The sequence below is a fragment of the Perna viridis genome, chromosome 8, assembly GCF_037379345.1.
Source record: "Perna viridis isolate PV_CMFRI_1.1 ecotype Kerala chromosome 8, ASM3737934v1, whole genome shotgun sequence".
In the NCBI taxonomy this organism is placed as follows: Eukaryota; Metazoa; Mollusca; class Bivalvia; order Mytilida; family Mytilidae; genus Perna; species Perna viridis.
The window spans coordinates 47443451-47466764 of NC_142452.1; the positions used below are offsets into that span (position 1 = coordinate 47443451).

The window sequence follows — 23314 nt, forward strand, 5'->3', positions numbered from 1 at the left end:
AAGGGACAAAACAAACCCAAAATACAAATAGGTATAACCTGAATTTGAAAACCACTGTTTTAGAGACATTTTGGTACAGACTTGAGCATGATCAGACAAATACTAATTGTTCTGAAGTGTCCGTCTTTGTAGGAATCATGTAGTGGTTGAAACATTGTATGAAAAAAAAACACCATTTTGAAAGTTTAATTTGCCTAATTTATTTGCACCATCAGAATCAAGGAAAAAAGACAGATTTTCCATATCATTTTGTTAAATTGAGTTATAGTTTCATTGAAATGTGCTGAAAATGAGCATTTCAGGGATAGACAACTCTGTCAAAAATCTAAGTTTGTCAAAAATCAAAGTTTTTCAAACATTATATTGAAAAATTTCTGAGCAAATCCATTGATGCGGAGATACAATAATGGTCTTTTCAAGTAGAGAAAACATCCTTGATTGAAATAATATTGTCAGATTTTGGGTTTTTGACATGCATGGTTCTGATTTATCCCATTTTGCCTGATTCTTACAAAATCTTACACTTAAAAAGTGTCAATACTAATGATTGATCCTATCATCACTGGTTTCTAACAATAAAATGTATTGTTTTTCTCCAATTTAGCTCTGTTCCATCCAAATGTGCATCTACAGTGAAACCACTCTTAACTGAACCCTGAGTAAACAATATTAAACCTGTCTAAACCAATTGTTTGATATCTGATGAGCAGAACTACTATTCCAGTAGACATGATTCAAGCAGACATCTTTTGAGCTGAACTTAATTGATCTCAGTCCATTTTGAACCTTTGTAAACTTGCCATTGTGTTAAGCAAACAAAATTATCAATCTGAAAAGGGGTTCAGTTACGCCAGTTTCACTGTACTGATCAATTATAGGATTTTTTTACACACCAATGATAAAAGTAAAGTGCATGTGACGTTGATATCTGTGTCAACATGAAATATAAACTTTACATAACTTTATGTTAATGTCAATTATTATTTGGTGTAGTTTACATGTCATGTTAAGTTGCCTGCTCAGTGCTTTATTTATGAAAATTTTGTTATAACTCTTTATATAAAACAAGTTTAAAACTTAAATAAAAAATTCTCTTAAAATAACAGAGTTTTGTTAAGTATATCCAATGAGTTCAAAGTGACCAGAGTAACAATGTTAAAAGGTGGTTAGTGAGCCAATTACCATATGGCTGGTTAATTTGGCGGGTGTTAAAGTTCAATTAAAGAAAAAAAAATTAGTGTTTCTAATTTTGTCAGAATTTTAAGTGGTGAACTAACTTATTAACCTCAGTATAATGTTTTATGGAATTTATTTTGGCGTTTTTAGACAGACTGATAAAATACTCCAAAATAGGCACCATGCGAAAATTACCTGCTATACCTTGAAACTTGTTGCTAGATATCAAACTATACTTCAGGTTCATTGAAGTAAAATATTACCGTTCCTGTGAAGTCATGAATGATTGAGCAACAAGTGATACGTTTTGTTCAATGAGTGATTGAAGCATAATCATTATTGATCCATGAAGTTTTTTGCTTCTATGAGCTGGCAGAGTAAACGTCGGGCTTAGCTTATCAGACTAGTACAAAGTAGGGTCTGTTCAGTTTGTCAATCGTTCTTGTCCTTAAATGCATGGAATACCAGCCATTAGTTATAGGACTCCAACCAATTAAACAATCATACCATTTCAGTATAACCTGGTCAAAATCTTGCACATTAATTTCTTATGTGTGACATACCAAATATTTTAAGATTTGGTTCCTAATCAAAACGTCATTCCGTTAGGAATTACTTTAATTTCCGGAGTGCGAACCAATCGACAATAATGACCACATAGTACCACACTCAAAAGAAAGCTTGTTACTACATGCAAATCAAATTGAATTAATACCTCATCACTGTTTTAAAAGATGCAAAATAAAGATTACACCACTTAATAAATCACGATCTTGGACAAGCACAACCAGTTGCACTGGGATTAAGACGGACAAAAATGATGGCCATGAAAATAACATCTGTTGCTAATGTAGGGTTGCACCGATATGTGGGGTTTGTATATCATCCACATCTGTTAAATTTCCCACGAAATAACCTCGTTGGGTCATATCTGAGTATGTCCACACCTCTTATCAACATATCACATCATCTACCCCCGAAAACAGGTGTAGCCAGCAGTTATCTCTCCGAAGTTTACACGAAATCCGATAAAGAACAAAAGGAAAATGAGAGACAATTTGCGTTTCTCTCCAAAATTAACCAAGCTATTGATACAGGGTGACAATTTTGACCACACAGAGTGGCTAGTGACATAATCAACAACGAACAAAGATTCTGTAGAATTAAGCACAAAATGTGATCACCACAATGTAAAACTATGCGGAACATCACGGGTTATCATGTGTTGGATGTAATATATATCATTAATTTCCTCTGTCATTCCGCTACAGGTAAATATAAATATTAGAGTTACATTTTGAAGTTTATAGGACATGCATAAACTATTGTAGTATATTAGAAAGTAAAGAGCATAATTACGGCTTTAAAGGATAACTATGGCAAGACTGAAAGTGTACAACTGAGGGGAAGTCCATGGAGGAAACAGCGCCACTAACACTAACAGGACGACAGACGAACAAGTCATACAGGACAAGGGAACTAAAATGTACACACACACAGCAAAATGAAATAAAATTAAACAATCACACACAAACAAAGAACGCGAACCCAGTATAAACTGGAAATGAACTTAGGTACTCCTGCAATGTGACCCCCCCCCCTTACAAAAAAGAGAGAGAGAAAAAAACGGGCGTGAAATCAGATGAGAAGTTCCTGCTTTCTGCATGACAATCAACATGCTGTTCATTGAGAGTCAAGCCTGGGAAAAGAGGAAGAATGCCTATGACCGATAAAGGTTGTTAGTCAAACATTTGTATATGTCCATATTGGTCATCCAAGTCATGAGGTGACTGCCGTATAACTAAATATTTATGCACTTAAATGAAACTTTATATTTGAAGCGCCATCACCGCCATCACCGCCACAGGAGGTACGGATAGAATCAACGGGGAGGGAGTTTTTGGTCAGATGGAAGCCTCCTTCAGAGACCTATGGCGGAGTACTGACCTATCTCGTAAATTATAATGTACTACCAAGTTTACGTGTCTTTACTAATGTTGTCGATGGGAACGACTCATTTTCCCTCATCCGTAAGTTTACTCATAAACACAGGTGTAGATGCCAACCTCGACCATCCGTAAACATACAAGCAGTTCGTTATTTATTATAGGCTGTGCTATAAAGGGTGTGAACATTTTTACAAGGCTATGAATACTTTGCATAACAAATGAGCTGTTTCCACTCTACTGCACTTGCATTTTATTTTCATAAAAAGGTGGATGAGTACGGCATGCAGAGTTGCAAAGCTTTGAAATAGCCAAAATATGCGGACTAGTGAATGCACGCTAAGAAAATTCTGTCCTCACCATTTGATCCTCAAGTAGTTATTTGTTCGGTACAATATTCGCACATTTTGGGACCATAAGTCAGTGGTTTGTACTACATGTATATAAAATAAAAAATCGTACAAACCGGTAGTTGACTGAATAAAAATGGACATTTTCACGTAAAAACTTCATCCAAAATAGAAAAAAGGAACAGATATGGTGAAACGAAACAAATGCACCATCATATACCAATTAACTTACAGAGATAACCAAGAAGGTGGTTTTAAGATAATGCCATTGCCAGACTTCTGATATGGAGTTAAACTCGATTGAAAAAAAAATGTGAAATAATTTTGCCTGTGTACAATTCTTGACGCTATAATACGATACCAAAACAGTTTACAAAAACAAACACAACATTTATAACAAACAAAAAAAACAAACAATAAAAACAGACAAACAAACAAAATATTTAGACAAATGATACGTTTTAGAAACACGATACTAGTATGAGAGAAACCATACACTAACAACAATTAATCAACATGCATAGAAAATTATTTTAAATTATGACTCGTCAGAGTGGGTTTATTATGACTCGACAGAGTGGGTTTATTATGACTCGACAGAGTGGGTTTATTCAAACAAAGAAGTAAAACATAATGAAAACTTGTGTAACGGTTTACATTCATTGGTATTTCTTTGCAGCCTTTGGAGACCACCTCGGACAGTTGTTCTTAATATCATTACAAGCGTCAAATGACTTTGGACTTGGAAAACAGACTGGCCCTAGGTATATCAGAGCTGGTACGGTGAAACCCTTTTCCGTTAAATCATCTAAGGTTCATCATTATACCTTTCGACAGTGTGGAGCTCAATTTCATCATAAATTTCCTTCTATCTACAGAAAAAAACACGCGTATCCAGAAGAATTTTAAGGCATAACATTCCATAAATATGAGCAAGTTACATCATTTTTATGTAAAATTATATGAAAAACTGACATGACCTATTTAGAATTTTATCAACTCTACAGAGAGTGCTAAAATAAACTAATTTAAGTCGAGATAATGTTTGAGATGTTCCCTAGATTTGTGAAGGTAAACTCTATTCGCATTGACAAGGACAAAGACAAAGCCACCAATACACTAAAGGTGTTTTAAATTGTGCAAATGGGTGGACTACAACAAATGAATCTGAGGTGTTTTTTGGCACCTTCTGCAAAATTGATAAAATTAAAACAGCAAAATTCAGGTTAGTTTTTGATATAATTTTATATATAATTGATGTAATTTTTTTCATATTTAGGGGATGCTATGCCTTAAGAATTTTATAGATACACAGATTTGTCTGTAGTCTGAGTGAATGAGGTCACATTTGTCCAAAGGTGATGATGAACCTTAATGAATAACTTTTTAGAAACTTTTGTTCAATTTTGATCATATGTTCAAGGCTGGGCCCATCGATTTTTGGCTTTTATGAAATTGTCACTTTTTTTAGAAGTTAATAAAAAAGAACACTGTTTGACTGATATAACCCCTTCCGCCTTTTAACATTCATTTATAATCTCGCGTTTAAGTATCATTTGGATTTAACTAATGCCATAACCCATTTCAATCTACTAAAGAATTCGATACAGCCCTAGTTTAATATATTTCATTAAATATCTAAACAAGACAATAAAATTATTTATATTTTTCTATTTTCTCAGGCTGCGGGGAAAACACTTTCATAGACCCAGGAGAGAAAAATATATTGGTGTCACCTTTCTATCCCGACGGATTCCATGAAGGAGTGGTATGCGTCTGGACTTTTGCCACTAAAGCCACCCACGGATTTAACATTTACATTGAAGACATAGATTTGGGAGAAGAAAATTATAACTGCGAGACAAATTATCTGCTTATAGGCGTAGACAACACTAGCAAAAAGGTGTGCTCTAATACTTCAGACACTCGACTGGAATCTAGTGACGTTAAGTTGTTGTTCAAAAGTGGGATCGGAAAGACAGGCAGAGGGTTCAAGGCTGTTGTAACGTCAGTTGGTATGTACAACATTACCATCAAGTCATTTAATTGATAGCTAGGGTGGGCATTGATCAGAGTTTTATTTTTAAAAAAACTTATAACTATCAATCCGTGTCAAGAAAATGAGACATGGGCCCGGCGCCATAAGAGTTTTAAAAATAAATGCCTGAGGTTATTCCTAACTTCCATGGCAACTCCAATCAAAGTATTTGAAGTTGATGACGTCAGAAACAGTTTTCTCAGACATGAGTATTTTTGTCAAGGAAGGCTATTTATATCCTGTGTGTGCCCCAAGTGGTGGAATGGGGTACCCCTGGTGTGTTACATGCTGGGGTTGTCAGGCTATAATACGGAAAAGCTGACCGCAAACCATAGTGGTGCACCGTGTTGGGAAAGATGCCACGTTCCTCGCACGTTAAAGAACCCTACTGTGGTATTCTCCCGGAGTAGGAACCATAGGGCTCCGCCACAGGAGGCTAAATTGCCCGACCCTACCCACCTCTCCCTATTTCCAGTGGCAATCAAAATTTGTCGACCCCATTGTCCTTGTGTCCCATCCCTTTTTCATTTCATCATCATTTCATATTCATTTTATCATCAATTTCATTTTCATCGTCTGAATATAGCTGAAATATTGCTGCTCGGACGTTAAACCCCAACACACACACACAAATATTTATATCCTGAACTTGACTTAGAGATCGTCGGCAAGTGGGATTAAACTGGAAGTGGATATTGCCACATGGAACTGTTTAAATATTCCGCGGTCTGTTCTCTTTACCCTCCCCCTTTTCCGCCTTGCAAATTTACGTTAGTATGTCGCTCCGCCGCCGATCAATATGTGATCCTTTATTTTTGGTAAGAGATGGAAGTATTATGACATCAAAGCTTTTGTTATTTTTGTTGAATTGCTATGTTTATATGATTATGTGCTTATCTTAAACTATTTGATTTTTGACTTAGCAAGCAGGACTATTTTTTCTAATTGACCTGACGCAGGTCAAACACGGTACCTCCAATACCCGAAAACAATATTACGTCGGAAGGACAAGTGACTAATTTCAAAGTACTGACGCCATATTGATTATTACAGACTTTCGTTAGGTATCTAGAAAGTGCTGGAATACTAATAAAAAATTTTTGCAAGTGTGTTTAAATAAAACAGTGAGCAATTATACCACCCCAAAAACGTGTTTTATTGAGCTTTTCGGATTTTCGATCTGGTTTTCGGTTAATACCGAGGTTTTTGGTTATTCGAGCAACCGAAGAAGATGTCGGAAGTTTTTAATGATGGATTTTTTTTACCTGCAATGTACACTCTTTGAGTTGTTAGTATATTGTTAATGTCTATCATTACAAGATGGGTCTTGTAGGTTTGAAAGTATTAAATGTTTGTCAATCTTACCAAGGAGTTAAATATAGATTACTATCATGACTGTAAGGATCTATTGCGAATGCTAGGAGCTTCTAATAACAGATTTTCGGAGCTGCAGTGTACGTTATTTTGTGATGTACAAAAAAAACCCCGTAAGTATAGTTTTAATGTTTATGATTACATTGAGGGGGGTGTTGGCATCCCTCCTTTTTATGGAAAAATTATAATTTTCGTGTGTAAAATTGACAAAAATGGCAAATTATGTCCTAGCGCCCCCTTTTTCTGAGAAACCCAAGCTGCCACCCCCTCATTTTCAAAGTGTGTGGATCCGCCTCTGCCAGATGGGTCCTGAAGGTTTGAGAAAGTGTTCTAGTATTTATAAATTACAGGTATTTTTGTGAACAATTTTGATAAAAATATTTTTCAGACCCTTCTATAAGTTTACGTTATCTTCCCTGTATCAATTTGATCCGATGGAGCAGTGTATTGAATAGAGTCGTCACATTCTGAGACGTTGTATATATATATATATATATATATATAATAATAATAATATATGATTTAGACGATTATATATATATAATGCGAAACATAACAATAAATTAAATAAACGTCTAAATATGTTTAACATCACCAGAAGATGGTAAAATTTTAATTGAATATTTCGGATAACTGATATCCTTCCTCAGCATAAAACTCATAAAACTATATGAGCATAATACTCACTAAGTTCAAGATCAAAACAGACTCAGAAGCTGAATCGCGTACGCTGTGGGTGATTGTACCTTTATCAAAGGCTCACATAAGCAACTGATAAGGGGCCTGAATGAAAATAACAAAGAGGGTCTTTTTATCAAAGTTACAATTAACTGTGGAAAACACTTTAAAAAAAAATAAAAAGTCCAAATATAGTAGTACGGCGTATTGATGTATAGCAAGTAGTGCTGTACCAGCCTTAGACCAACCTAAAAATGAATTATTTTTTCTCGTTGATTCCATCAGGAGAAGTTGTTTGCAATTTCTTCATCCAAAATGAAGTATTTAAACTAGAAAATAAACATTTGAATCATGGAATTGTTAAAAAAACATATGATTTCGAAAGCAGAAACATAAACAATGTCTGTTTCCAAGGTAAGAACGAAAGGCAATGTAATTAAAATTAGATCTTAATGGCTCCCCCTTTTTTCTATGTCACATGAAGTCATGCGACAAAGGAAAAAGAGGGAGCAATTAAAATCTAATCAGAATTAGATTTTGGGATGATATGAAGCCATGTGGCATATTTATCACATTCAGTAGTTGATCTTGATCTATCAAAAAGAGGGATATCTAGTAAACATTAGGTATTTATATGTAGCCAAACAAACTTTTAGAGCATAAAGAATCCCCGCTTATGACATTACTGCTGAAAATTTTCCTAAATACATTAAAAACGATTTGATTAAATTTTTATTGTATTAGAAATTTCCCCACTCTCAAATTTTCAATCATTATCATTGTGGCTGACCTGTGATTTAAATACCCTATATCACACCCCTTGACTTATATTGCATACCCTAAATCACAAGCCTAGACCTATTTCGTGTACCCCTAGACCTATATTGCATACTGTACAAAAGTGTATCACACCCCTAGACCTATATGGCATACTGTATATCACATCCTTAGACCGACATGTACATGTATATCGCATACCCTATATCACACCGCTGGACTATATCACACCCTTACTCATACATAATATGCACATCATAAACTGCATATCACTCCCCAAGACGTACATATATATGGCATACCCTATATCACACCCCTAGACCTATATGGCATACCATATACCACACCCTTAGATCTACCAGGTATATGGCATACCATATATCCCACCTCTAGACCTATATGGCATACCATATATCACACCCCTAGACCTATATGGCATACCATATACCACACCCTTAGACCTACCGGGTATATGGCATAGCATATATCACACCCCTAGACCTATATGGCATACCATATACCACACCCTTAGACCTACCGGGTATATGGCATACCATATATCACACCCCATAGACCTATATGGCATACCATATATCACACCTCTAGATCTATATGGCATACCATATATCACACCCCTAGACCTATATGGCATACCATATACCACACCCTTAGACCTACCGGGTATATGGCATACCATATATTCCACCTCTAGATCTATATGGCATACCATATATCACACCCCTAGACCTATATGGCATACCATATACCACACCCTTAGATCTACCGGGTATATGGCATACCATATATCCCACCCCTAGATCTATATGGCATACCATATATCACACCCCTAGACCTATATGGCATACCATATACCACACCCTTAGATCTACCGGGTATATGGCATACCATATATCCCACCCCTAGACCTATATTGGATACCTTATATCACACCCTACACAGAACACACATGAAGTATAATTAAAATATGTTTTGATGAACATGACATGCCAAAATCTGTATCTGATGGAATATCAATCCTCAACCTAAATCACCCTGAGACCAATAGCCCTAAGTGGGTTGGCATAGGAGTCTTGTGTTGATACCGCATGTGATACAGATTTTGGCATGTAATATTCAGTATGGAATGTACATGTGTATTATATCCATATACATGTAAGTCATAATTGATTATCAATATGGTTCTTTTTTAGTTCATTGTCAAGATATCATTTAGAATGCAGATCTTAAGTTAGATACAGGATTTTCATGACACATGAAGGACACAGTCAATTAGGTTAGAAATTCTATGTTCATGAAAGTGGATTGAAAATATGATGGATATCAAGGCACCCAAAAGTAGACCTTTCCTAAGAGCTGATTTTCAGGGACACTCATACATGTACAATGTATTAGGTAAGTGAAGGTATTCAGTTTGTTCATATACTTCCAATGTACACAATGATTTAAAATTTTCAGAACTGATGATAGATCTATTGTAAACATTGCTAGTGTAGAACAGATGTCATATGTCTTAGCAAAATTTTCAGTTTACATTTGTATTTCTATGAACAGGAAATTTATACTGAAAACTTCAAAAATACATGTGCATGTACTCTAACTATGCTAACTGGCATATGCAGTACAGTATTAATTAAAGATTTCATACATGAAATTATGATATTTGTAATATAATAATACATGTATCGAATTTGTTATTTACTTTACAGTGTGACATTAATTGCTCATAAATAAATCAACAGACAGGGATGGATCCAGATATTTTGAAATGGGGGGTCCAGACATCATTATAAATCATCAGATAACTAGAAACCATACATGGGAGAAGCCCTAAAGCAATATCATTAGTAAACTTTCCTATTTCTGTATTTAGATGTTTTGTCTAGTACATGCAATGGCTTTAACTTATTGTTTTAAACTCACCACTTCAAACCACTTTAATGATCTTTCTGGTTATGAGGAGATGTTGTTTTGACAATGACAAGTGAAAAGTAACCTATTCTACTCTTACTTATGTTATCTGTTATTAACAGTTATTGAAACAAAGATGTGCTCATGAAGTACACTGTACTACATTTTTGTAAAGTTTGTTAGGTTTTATTTAAGATAAATTTGAATTATTTTAGAGAAAGAAGTGTTCATTTTTTCTTAATTAAAAAATGATAGAGATATTTTAAGAATAACATTTCAGAACACTAAAATATCATATATATTTATTGTATTAACTTTTTATAATGTAGGACAGAAATTATAATGTTACGGAAATACTGTTTGCAAAATTTCAATCAACCAGTACTGACTAGGTGGCTTAAAAACCATTAAAAACCTGGGATAATGATAACCACCGGACCTCTATTTTTGCCTGATTTTGCACACAATTATATAGACATGTAAGAATATTTCTCATCAAGAGCAGATTTCTGTACTTGCATATGATGTGGCTAAAATACATGTATATATTCATGCATTTACATATTGCAATTATCAAAGGCATTGTTATCATCTTTTCCTTGATTTCTTTTCAGTGGTAATCCCTTTTAAAGTTTCACTACATGTAGCAAGAAGAAAGCAAAAGCAAAATGAACTATTGTTGTGCTGTGACACTATTTAGGTATGAAATAAGGTGCTGGTACATGTCAACATCTCTTAATAAAAACTATAAATATGAAGTCTGATTTTGTAGCACTTATTTGTTGGCAAAACATAAGAGTTACCTGTATTTTAATATAATACATATCAGTGAAACAGTCATGCAGAAAAAAAAAAATGAAAGAAATGCACATACATTATTGAAGGCAGACAGGTATAAAACAATCTGCTTTAGCGCAATAATGATTCATCATAAAAAGTAGTACTCATGGGGTATTGGTTCACTAGTAACCTTTTTGTTTTGGAAAGTAGAAAAGATGGATTTATATTCAAAGTGTATTTGTTATTAAGAAATACAAAATATTGCCTGTATTCACTACATCTCTTTATCCTTGACTTTCCATATTGATTGGAACCTTAAATTGCTATAATATATAAGGTACAACCAAAGTTTTTTTTACTTTAAAGAATTCAAACTGCTTTGTAGTTTTGATAACAAGAGTTTGTATCCTTGTTTGAATTGAAAAATTCCTAGGTAATTATTTATTGTAAAAAAGTGTATAGTTTTAACATTTTCAACTCGGGGCCTAATATAGACAACAATGATAAGGACAAGCTTTAGTCAATTCTGTTTGAAAACAGTATCTACATATTTGTTCATTTAATCTATTACAAATCACTGTCAAAGAGAGCACAAACAAGGAGAAGTGTTTTTGCTCATTTCTCCCTTTAGATTTGGTCCTTGGTCAACCTAGCTCCCCTAGTCCACAGGATTCATTTCTACATCATGCATCTCCAACCCGAAATTTCAAAGTGTGGATTTTTTTCTTACTTTGAAAATCCATATAGTATTGATATTCAGTGATTCACAGTGGAGATCATATTTTTAATGAAGTGCTAGTTTAGGTGTAAAGTGTCAAGAAATTTGAGAACATAAACGTACGCAGCCAGAAATACCAAAAAAACAATAAAAGAAAAGAAGATCCATAAATGCATTAATAAACAAGCAGTATTGATATACACTTCATTAAAACAGATGGTTGTCTTTAAAACGACAAAGTTTTTTATCGTTTGTTTTTTTTAGCTTGCAACTTGGTTACATGAATATTTGAGGTCTTCTTTGACTCAGTGCCTCAGCACTTTGATTTGTGGCGCTGGGGCCGGCACATATATACACTAATATATTCACCTGTGGTCGACTTAAAAAAAAAATAATAATCGTAAGTGTAAAATATGTCATAAGTTATGACGTCATAATATTGTGGCCTAATATGACGTCTTAACTTACGACTAATTTTATACTTATAAAGTTTTTTTGTGAAAAGGGCTGTAGTTATGTTTGACATCAATTAATCAGAACACGGACGGGACCAATACAGAGTAAAGGGCCAATATAAAAATGAAAAAAAAAACAAAACAAAATAAAAACAACGAAACAAAAAACAAGTCTTAATATATAAAAATAGTAACAAAACAAAAAAAAACAAAAAACGGGCCAGATAGGGAAATTTACGATTTACGATGAAGAAAAACGATCATTCCACTACCGTTTGTTAACAAAGGTATAGATGCAATTAACTTGGCTAACATCCTCCATCACAAAAACGTTACCAACATAATTCCCCCATATTTCAAAGACAAATCCATACGAATTATTTCATATTCCTATACTTCGCCCATTGCATTCAAAATTTTCAATAATTAAAGGCTATTGCAGAACCTCGAGATTAAAGACTTCAAGGCTAAACCACCTGACTGTTCTTGCAAAAACTCTCCATTCCAATATGGTCCTGGTCACTTCGTTACGGGAGATTTAACCATCATCGAAAACGAATCTCTGCGTAATATCCTTTCTAAAGGTCCCAAATACCGTGAGCCACGCTCCATGAATTGGAATTATAACTTTAAAGTTCTTATGGATGCCGTCGAAGTTTATGCAAGAAAATGGATAAAACGAGAACAAGAAGACATTGATTCTCTGTAAGAGTGGTTAAAGGACGTAAGGTCATTAATTTTGAAACGAATGATAGTTTTAAGTAGGTCGATGAGTGCCAAGGCTACATCGGTTTTCAAAGACCCCGATGTAACAAAAATATAGTCTACTATACATGACAAGTATGTTGTCGTACCAGCAGACAAGGCACAAAACAACATTGTTTTTGTCTGCAAAACGTTTTACATCCAATGTTTATTATCAGAGGTAGACGTAGAAAATAATATCAGTGATAAGACCTATACTGCTACCACACTCTCCAAAGAAGAGATTGCGGAAAACCATAAATCTGTGCTATCCTCTTTTGTTCTCTCTACCAAGGACGACGATTGTGTTTTACCGTCTATGTACTGGATTCCTTAACTCCACAAAAATCCATACAAACAACGTTTCATAGCTGGATCTGCAAAATGTACCACCAAACCTCTTTCAAAACTCTTAACTTCTATACTCACAACTGTGTAAGAGGGTCTGCAGTCCTACCACAACACTTATTACTCCAGTAGTGGTATTAATTCAATGTGGATCCTGAAAAATTCGAAAGATCTTTTGGAGACAATCAGTTCAAGACTATTATCTGAATATAATAGCATTAAAACCTATGATTTTTCAACACTGTATACTTCTATTTCCCATACTCAGTTAAAATCTCAACTTAAAAACATTATACATCGTTGTTTTTCCAAAAAAGATGGTACACCTAGATACAAATATATAGTTCTTGGTAGAGATTCCGCATACTTTGTAAGAAATAATTCCAAATCATCTTCCAAATATACAGAGGAAGATGTTTACAAAATGCTGGAATTTTTAATCGACAGTATATTTGTCCAGTGTGGTGGACGTGTTTTTCAACATACGGTCGGCATTCCAACAAATTGTGCTCCTTTACTTGCTGCCCTATTCTTTCACTCTCATGAGGCTGACTTTATAGCTGATCTGATCCGAAAGAAAGAATATCGTTTAGCTAGATCCTTTAATCTCAGTTTCCGCTATATAGATGACGTATTATCTTTAAACAATCCTAATTTCGGGGATTTGATACATTGCATCTACCCCAAAGAACTTGAGATAAAGGATACTACAGGCACTGTGAAGTCAGCTTCATATCTTGACCTACACTTAGAAATCGATGGTGAAGGAAAACTATTGACCAAACTTTACGACAAACGTGATGACTTTTCATTCAAAATTGTCAACTTTCCTTTCATCTGTAGCAACATCCCTTCAGCACCTGCGTATGGAGTGTTCATATCACAATCTTACGTTATGCTAGAGCTTGCCGAAACTACGCAGACTTTTTGTATCATACGTTATACCTTTTGTATCTCGCTAGAACTAACAAATAGGCTTCTGGAACAGGGTTATGTTGCTATAAGATTGAAGTCATCACTACAGAAGTTTTATGGTCGTCATCATGAACTCGTGGATCGTTATGGTGTATCCATCTGCACCATGAAAACTGATTTATTCAACGGGTCATAGTTTTCCAGTCCTCGTTTGTCCACCCCGGACTTGATTTTTTATGAGCAACTCGGCGGGTGTTTCTAGAAAAGCAGAGGACGCTTACCCTACCGGTGCACCTGGTTCATGCTTCCAGTTTTTAGTGGAGTCCGAGTTGCTCATTTGCTTTTGTCACTTTGTATGTATGATTTCAGTTACTTGATGTTCTTTGTTGTGTATGTCTGTTTTCCATGTCTGGTCTTTGTCCCTGGATTGCATTCTTTTGATTACCGCTATAACCTCGGTTCCCTTGATTACTGCTGAATTTGTATATAGTTTTAGCATTTTTTCACTCTTTTTCGTTTGTTAGGAACGCACATCTCGTGAATAGGGACAGATAACTTTTATATGTCTGTAGCCACTACAAAGTGTTCTAAGAAAGTGCCATCTATTAATATTGCAACCAAAATCGAGGATTATTGCTAGTTCAGCATTCAACTATACCAAATCGTGACATAAAATAGACCATACCTATTACACTGAGCATTCTTTTCTGTCATCTTACAAAATCATGACATTTATTTTTTTCATTAACGTACTAATGTTTAAAATGTTGTAAAAACAGTATGTTAAAATTATTAAAAAATATTTTTGACATAGGAAATTGTGTAGTAAAATTACAAACATTAATTGTATAAAGCCTCTTTTAAGGGGAGGTAATTGTCAGGAAAATGTTGTATAGAAATGAAATCGAAATTATATATTGTTTTGCAAATTTTACAAGAAAAAAATTCCTGTGATCCCCAATTTTCTTTTGGTAATATGAAATGATGTCAGTTATGTGTTCTTGATATAAATTAAGAAGAAATTCCATCTACCCGTTTTCTCATTGTTTGCGAAATATTGAAATTCCCCACAGTATCTCGAAATCAAGTTTGATGACCTGTGTTTTTCACATTAAAATTCTAAAGTAAGTTTATTTAATGTTATCTTCCAGAAAAACTAGGAAAGTGTACCTACAAGAAATATTAGGCATGATCTACCAAAAGTAGTTATTTTAAAATTGTCATTTAACATGAAGCAAGATAATTATGAAAATCTAATTACATAACTGTTTCATCAAGGAATCAAGACTTTTACTTCTATATATAAATATTTCAGTAAAGACACCTTCAGCTCCGGCCAATATTACACTAAGCCAGCTTTCGAAAGCTATCTTGGTCACTTGGTCACTACCGGAAGGAAATCACGTTAACATTTCATCATACCGATTATGTCATCAGATACTGCCTGTTTCGTCAAGAATTTGTGTGATAATTTTAGCCAATCCAAAGAATCGTTTCATCTTACGTACTCGAGGTCACGAAGGTCAAGTCTTCGCTATCTCCATGACTTCAAGAATTGAAGATGTTGAAAGTACATTTTCTACAAACAAAATTTTACGAGCGTGTAAGTATGACACCGGATATATTTGGAAACAATGTTTTAGAACGAGAACGGGTTATTGCTGTTATTCTTTCGTCATGCTTTGTATTTATACATTAAAATCTGTCTAACCGAAAACTTTTCTTGATTCAGTTCCAACATTTTAATTGCAATATATATAAACCTTCATAAATGGAACACCATGCTTAACCAAATAATTTATTCATTCAAAAAAAAAAAGGTTCGTTTCACTGCAGTTATTCGAAGTTATTGTGATCAGTGTACGAATACTGCAACATGCATAAGTTTATGTCAACTTGATATAAAGTCAAATTTTTCAGTTTGTTCAAAGATGATAGTCGTTCCAAAAAGTCATAAAATATCTATAACTCACCCATCGTATCCAGGACTGTACAAATCTGGAGTAATGTGTCACTGGTCTGTCCGGACAGAGGATTATTCTCCTCTAACTTTACACCGGAAGTGGATTGATATACAGAACACAACAGCATGTAGTGGTGACTTTCTAAAGTTCGTCTCATTAAAGACGGAAAGAATGTGTGGTACGTCACATGAGTTGTCGACCACTGTCTTCAAAAAGGGATCAGTCGAGCTAACATTTGTTTCAGACGAAAGGATTGAAGGTCACGGGTTTTCACTAGAAGCTTACAACCCTAAGGCAACAGGTGATATAAATCAAATTCTTCCAAATTCCACAGGCCTGATAACCTCTTCCCGATTACTGTGGATCATTACACTAGGTTCATAGCTCAGTCCTGTTAGATTTGAAACAAAAATGATAAGCATTACTTATTCAATTTATTACCCACGGCACACAAATTGGTAGGGTTTAGTGTGGAGCATATCATTCTTCAGTTCAATATGATACTCTTATTTTACTTTTGAGATAACTATCTGATACAAAATATAGAATGTAGCGTTTATGGTTCTTTTCGAAGGCTAATAATAGTATATAAAATAAAACAAACCAAACAAACATATGAAAGAAAAACATTACTGTAATACTTCCATGTTTTTTTCAGATATCAAACCTTCGAAGACAACACTACAGCAAAGTACCCAAAGCAATAATTTCAAATCATCTGTATCCACCTCCAATAGTTTTACTGCATTGATGATACAATTAAATGCATCATCATTAAAAATGGCGTCAGGGACGGTTTCTCTGTTACATTCTGATATCTTTTTAAAACCATTTTCAAGAAGATCAACGTCATCAACAAGTACCTCCTTAGAAGGGGTATCAAGGGATGGATTACTGGTATCAACTGATATCATTCCATCGGAAAGGTCAACTATTTTGTATACAAGTCTGTCGCCCACAACGGCCATACCCACTTTGATACCAACACCGACAACTAGCACATCCACTTTAATATCAACGACGTCGTCAACAACGACGCACTATTCTATATACAAGATATCGGTTTCACCCTCAACAACTTCATCGATAAATGAACAAATGTCGATTCAACGAGCTTCAACTGACTACGAGACAACTGCAATAGATAGAGAGGGAATCATTATATCGACTACTACTTCGCATGATATAACTGAGAATCACTCAACTTTTACAGAAATATCTACACCCTTTTTGGGTAAGGCGAATTTATAACGTTTTCTAAGAATAGGTTAATTACTCATATAATTTATCTCACATCATATATGAGATATGAAAGGTGAAATCGATTCAGTTCTAGATTTCTCCTTTAAGTTAGTTTTTCGTTATAACTTTAGAAACAATTGAATGGTAACAATTGAAATTTGTCTTGTACGAATTCCCATTGGAGATCTGGAATTTCTTATAAGTTCGAGAATTTTCGTCTTTTCCATTGGAGGAGAGCAGCTGAATTAACGAAAATAAGAGATATTTATCGAATGGCAGAAATCAATATGGACCCAATTCGTCCAAAAAACTCACTGCAATCCATAAATGTTCATTGAAATACCGTTAAGTGAGACGTTACTGTACAAATCATGAATTGTAATTGATGACTTTTTAATACAATGAAAAACGTTTATCGATGTGTCATGGGACGTCGTTTATAAAAAAAATAACATTTTCAGGAGAAAAACGATGCCAAAAATGTGAAAGGTATACTTAATTTTTATATAGGAAACTGCATACGTTGCTCAAATTAAAGACAAAGTGAATCTAAAAAAATAAATGGAAAGTTCCTTAGGTGAAGCAGCACTTAGTGACAACCATTTCCCCGGTGCAATTTCGATTTAATTCGTTTCTATACTATTTGTATCGTTTAAGATAGGATTCCTAGCCATCCTATATACATCATGCTGATTTACCGCTTCAATGCATCAAACGGCCAGGAATACAACACAACACAGCTAATACCAGCACTTCGGAATGAGGTTAGAATAGCTATTGGATGAATTTTAGTGAATGTTGCAACGAGCACCGTCCATCCTGTCTTTAACATTGAGCCTACTATTAATAGTACTGCATGCATTTTTGAATGGGGTGATGATGACACACAACAAACTTAAGCAAATATTAAAGAGGTCGACCTAGGGTAAGGGACACAAATCATGAAATCAGTGATATGTTTGTATCACATTCAATTTCACTTAAGCCTCTCGAGCTTTCATTTGAATCAGAATAAAATGAATCCAAATTAATTAGATGCTTATATAAGATTGATGATAAATGCTGAATACAAACGTTCCAATGATTTTTAGAAGTTGTATCCCTTGCCCTAGGTCTACCTCCATAAGACAATTACAATTTACCAACAATATTACATGACAAAAATTAATTCCACATTACTTTAATAAGCATGTTGTCCAAAATACTATGTAAATTCAAACGTTGAACAACAATTCTCATGCTTTGGTTTACACAATTAAAAATATACGTATAAAACGTTCAACTGTCTTGTATTAATCAAAGAATTTCTCTTTTTTGTTGGCCATGATTTGCCACAATATTTGTTGAGGAAAATTAATGGACTGGAATAAAATTTGTTAAGTTGATTAAATGTAAAAAAAATGAACGGAAAGAAAACAACGTTTACCACTTGGATTATTTATAGCAATTGAATAATTGATAATTAACAGATTTTTCTGTATGACATAAGCTGAAATGAAATACGATTGTTTTGTAGTTGGTCCCATACTTCAGTAGATCGGTGTTTAAGAGTTTAGAAGTTACAAAATGGAGGTATTTATATAACCGAGATACAAAACTATATATACTTACAGATATCACCAAAAAGTTTTCAACAAGTATAAACACACATTTCAGTAAGCTCCCAAATACACCGGAACCAAAAGTAAATGAAAGGACCAAATCATTTATCTGTTTTTGCACAAGTATTCTTTTTACAAATTATGATTCTGAATTTTTAATACGGTCGCGAAAAATGCAATAAATACAGCTTTACTTAATACCTTTACGATATCAACATGTATTACATTAACTCAGATATGTTAAAATAACATAAAACTGATATCAATAGTTCGATTGTCGCTTATGATTAAAATGCCATCCACTGGAAAACGAACAAGACAAATTCTTCACACAAAAATCAGATTATACAGATATATAGTGTTCCTGATGTACCTACCGAACACCTGATGTACCTACCGAACACCCCACAAAAAATTGGCATTTTTTCTGCTTCAATAAATTAGGTTGCTTGTTCAATTACTGTCTTACTAGTAAGACTCTATGCATGTTATCTGGGTTGTCCGTGCCTACGCAGGATTAAAAATTCACGAGTTTCATGACTATCCATGTTATTGTTTAGTATTAATAGGTGTTTGATAGAAGCTTATTTTCCTGATTGAATCACAGAAAAAAAACGAATATCGAAGTTATTCCATGTACGATTTTATTTCAGACTACTTCATGAGTTGATTCCAATAGAAATAGAAGTGAAGTTTCAGGTTTCTAAACTTCTTACCAAATTTAAAGAAAATTCCAGTTTTAGTTTAATTCATTTCATCAGCCAAACAGCTATAGAGCATTTATTGACAGACAACCGTACTTGGGTGCAACAACTTCAACTTGATAAGCAAGCTTTGCAAAAATTCCGGAGCAGTTCGAACTTCCGTGAGCGAAACCTTATACAATTTGTTTTATCTTCGAGAAACATATTGGACCTGTAAAAATCAAAATATGTAAAGAATTGTAATTAGTCAATTATTACCCCCAATATGCACAACATTAGGAATTTGCTTTCATACCTGAAAAAGGTGGTGACCCCTATATCTGCCACTGCAAATGAAACTTAAATGATAAAACAAACAAACAAACTAACAAATAAACTTCTACTGAAAAGAAATGACTGCATTTACATGTGTGAATTAATTAGTCGAAAATGCTAGGCAATACATGGATCATTTGTTGTCTTATTTATTTGTCTTGTTTGGCTTGCATCGAAAATGGAAATGAAATTAGTAACCTCTTTTTTTGGTTCGTTGTAATAAATATAAGATGCAGTACGTTTTCAACCCACCCACATTTTACAGGAAATCAAGAAATACATAACCCATGCGAACTCCTGAGAAAATCCTGTTTAGGATGCCGTGCTGGTGTTACAGCGACGTATGATGTTCACTGTGACATGTTAGGAGACCAGAATTCGACACTGTAAGCAATAATGAGATCCTGTCGATAAACTAAACCAAGTGCTTTTATTAGAGTATCGCCAGTTATTTGTGTAACTATCATGTTATATATAAAACATCAAGAAAAGGTCACGATTGTTTCCCTTTTACCACCAAAATTTGGTGAATGTAAGGCTTTATTCAGTACTACGTTTGAAATATTCTAGCCTTTCCTTTTAAATTTTATTAGTACGTGTAGCAATCGTTTTGATTGGTTGGTGTCTTAGAGCAAACCAGGTTATTTTGTGAAAACCTGGCTTGGTACTATGACGTCATTGATATCGACTGGTCCGCAGTCCGCAATTCAAATAATCCCAAACGAAATAATGTTTTATTACGATTCATTCTTTCTATATGTGGCCTGTCACACAATATTGAAATAAAAATGTTTCTATCTTTTAAACAGGTTATAACCAATATATGGTTTATGCCAATTTTTGAAGCGTTTTATAAGTATAAGCTGCCACAAACTAGGTTATGTCTTATAACCCGTTTAAAAATTAGAAACTTTCCTTAATAATTGCAAATGTACGCATTGAAATTTACTTGGAAATTTGTATATTTCATCAATGAATTACAAAGTGGAGAATGAATAGCAAAGTCTTTATTTATTTTATCGCTGACTCCGTGTTTATCATTTAACCCACCATTTCGTGTGAAATGCCTATACTAAGTCCGGGCCATTGCAGTACCATCTGTTGCGGTGGTGTTGTTTAAGTTTGGACTTCATTATGGTTCGGATACGTGTTCGGTAATTACGTTGTTACCCTTGTATTTGAAATGAAAATTATTATTGCTAATCAAAATTAACAGACTAAGCCCCAAAACAAACACCAATTAGTAACACTAAAATAAAAGTGATAAAATGAGCGTAATTATTTTTAGAATGGAATCTTCCACAAAGCCGCCGACTTTTCCAAACGTCAATCAAGATGACTATAATATAATAATAATTGGAGCTGTTTGTTGTACCGTTTTACTGACAATTATCATCATCGTGGTAGTTTTCTATTGTCGAAAACGTTCCCGGCGAAATATTGGAATAGAGGTATTTATGTATTTCGTCTCATGCCTAAAATTCTAATGTAATGTTCGTTTGGAGGTAAATGCATATATTGAATGAGGGATTTTTTTATTAAGGTTACAGTTGTAGTAAACTATGACAAATTATAATATTCTAGGCGTATAAACCAGGGCCTAATCTAGAGTTTGGAAAACAACAATATTGACTTTGAATCTTTGTAATCTTTAAAAAAAAACTTCTCCCTGCCAATGACTAATAGGAGAAGTGAGCACAAACAAGGAGAAGTGTTTGCTCATTTCTCCCTCTAGATTAGGCCCCGATTGATTCACACGCGTTTGAACCAGAAAGAAGGATATACATACGACATTGTTTGGATGCATTAAAAATATCTTCTTGGCGAATATACTTTCAGTTCCAATTGGATTTAGTAATATTGAATTTAATGATTGTTTTAACTACAGACAGATTAAAAGTCTATTCACTTTTAAAGTGGATGTCTAATCAATCATGTTTAAAACGTGTTCAAGTTTTACAAAGCTAAAAAAATTAACAAAATTGATAATTATTAAGTAGATTTGATTATTTTTAGAGCAATGACATCATATCAGTTCATGATTTCGTCACAAATAAATTCTCTGGTAATGTTACTATGACTGGATTCTCAGCTCGCAAGCGTATAAAGAAGATTAAAAGGAGAGGTCGGTCTCTTCCATGTAGGATGATTCTTGCAAGTCAAAAGGTAAAAGTAGTAGAGGTTATCCCCCTTTGTACAAAAAACTCTCAATCAGTTGCAATCACAGTAGAAAACAGGAGCGCCTTTCGTAATGCTTATAATTAATAACCGAAAATATGGATCAGGAACTGTGGGATTTTGTTTTCTTTATAAGGGTCAGTTTTAGATGCTGTAACACCTTCATTCATGTCTTAACAAAGGTTTGGGATAAGTCTTTGTAAGAATCGAGCAAACTGGAAAATCTGATACATGCATGTCAAAAACCATACAGTCTGACAATAAACTATGTAGTCTTAGCTTTACGTTATTAGTATTGCAAAAACAATTCTGTTTTTCCATGTATTTTACAGGAAGAAAGAGAAATAGATGAAATTGTACAAAGGCTTGGTCATTTTATTGCTGATACAAAAACACTAAAAAGACGACTGAAAATTAAGAAGAGGCACAGGCGCGGGGATAGTGTTTGAAATGATTCAAGGGTATTAAACAGCTTATTACTGTCATATTGCTGTAAAATGATGAATCAACCGCAATTATAAGGCAAATATAAATGAATATATGTTTTCCATGTTTAAGACCGATATGTGAAACATATGAATATTGCTTAGAACTGAAAAGCTAGCTCATGAAAAATAGTTAGGTATAGGAATTTGATGGAAAAATATTTCCTACATAATTTCTTATACGAAAGCGTGTGTTTTTTAAATGATTTTGGAAAAAAAAATCCGTTTATTTATTTTGACATAAACAGAATTGCGTATTATCATGTCATTTTTATAACAGGATGTAAATTTCAAGGGCATTTCTATCATTATAAATAAATATTGTGACCTTTATTTAAACATGCAAGACATAACATTTGGAGATTGCAACCCACTCAACTAATTGTATATATGTATTTTGATTCTTATAGATAACTATTAAACCATGAATTTGCATATAAACCATTGCAACTAAAAATAAATAATCACATAATTCAACATTTTCGTCGTGTCTATTTTAATATTAACCAATGAAATGTGAAACAATTTGCATTTGTTTATTCTTAGTAGTAAAAACATTGTTGAATATCTTATAACTGTCAAATTGAGAAATGCGGA

At 33.9% G+C, this 23314-nt stretch overlaps 1 protein-coding gene and 1 long non-coding RNA gene across 2 annotated transcripts; both read left to right on the top strand.

Moving 5' to 3' along the window:
- The first annotated feature begins 2374 nt into the window (after window positions 1-2374).
- On the top strand, window positions 2375-23196 carry LOC148610778 (uncharacterized). The gene is made up of 14 exons (XM_088543236.1): window positions 2375-2447; window positions 3018-3206; window positions 4152-4250; window positions 5155-5487; window positions 15544-15831; window positions 16149-16493; window positions 16851-17426; window positions 18092-18198; window positions 18951-19006; window positions 19689-19900; window positions 20320-20440; window positions 21343-21505; window positions 22071-22220; window positions 22565-23196. Exons 1-14 carry the CDS (start codon window positions 2375-2377, stop codon window positions 22679-22681), a joined length of 2829 nt encoding a protein of 942 aa, XP_088399362.1. The 3' UTR covers window positions 22682-23196.
- LOC148610779 (uncharacterized) lies at window positions 6487-11026 on the top strand. Its single transcript, XR_015924756.1, has 3 exons — window positions 6487-6997; window positions 9551-9752; window positions 10883-11026. It is a non-coding gene; the product is annotated as an uncharacterized LOC148610779 (long non-coding RNA).
- Window positions 23197-23314: the final 118 nt, after the last annotated feature.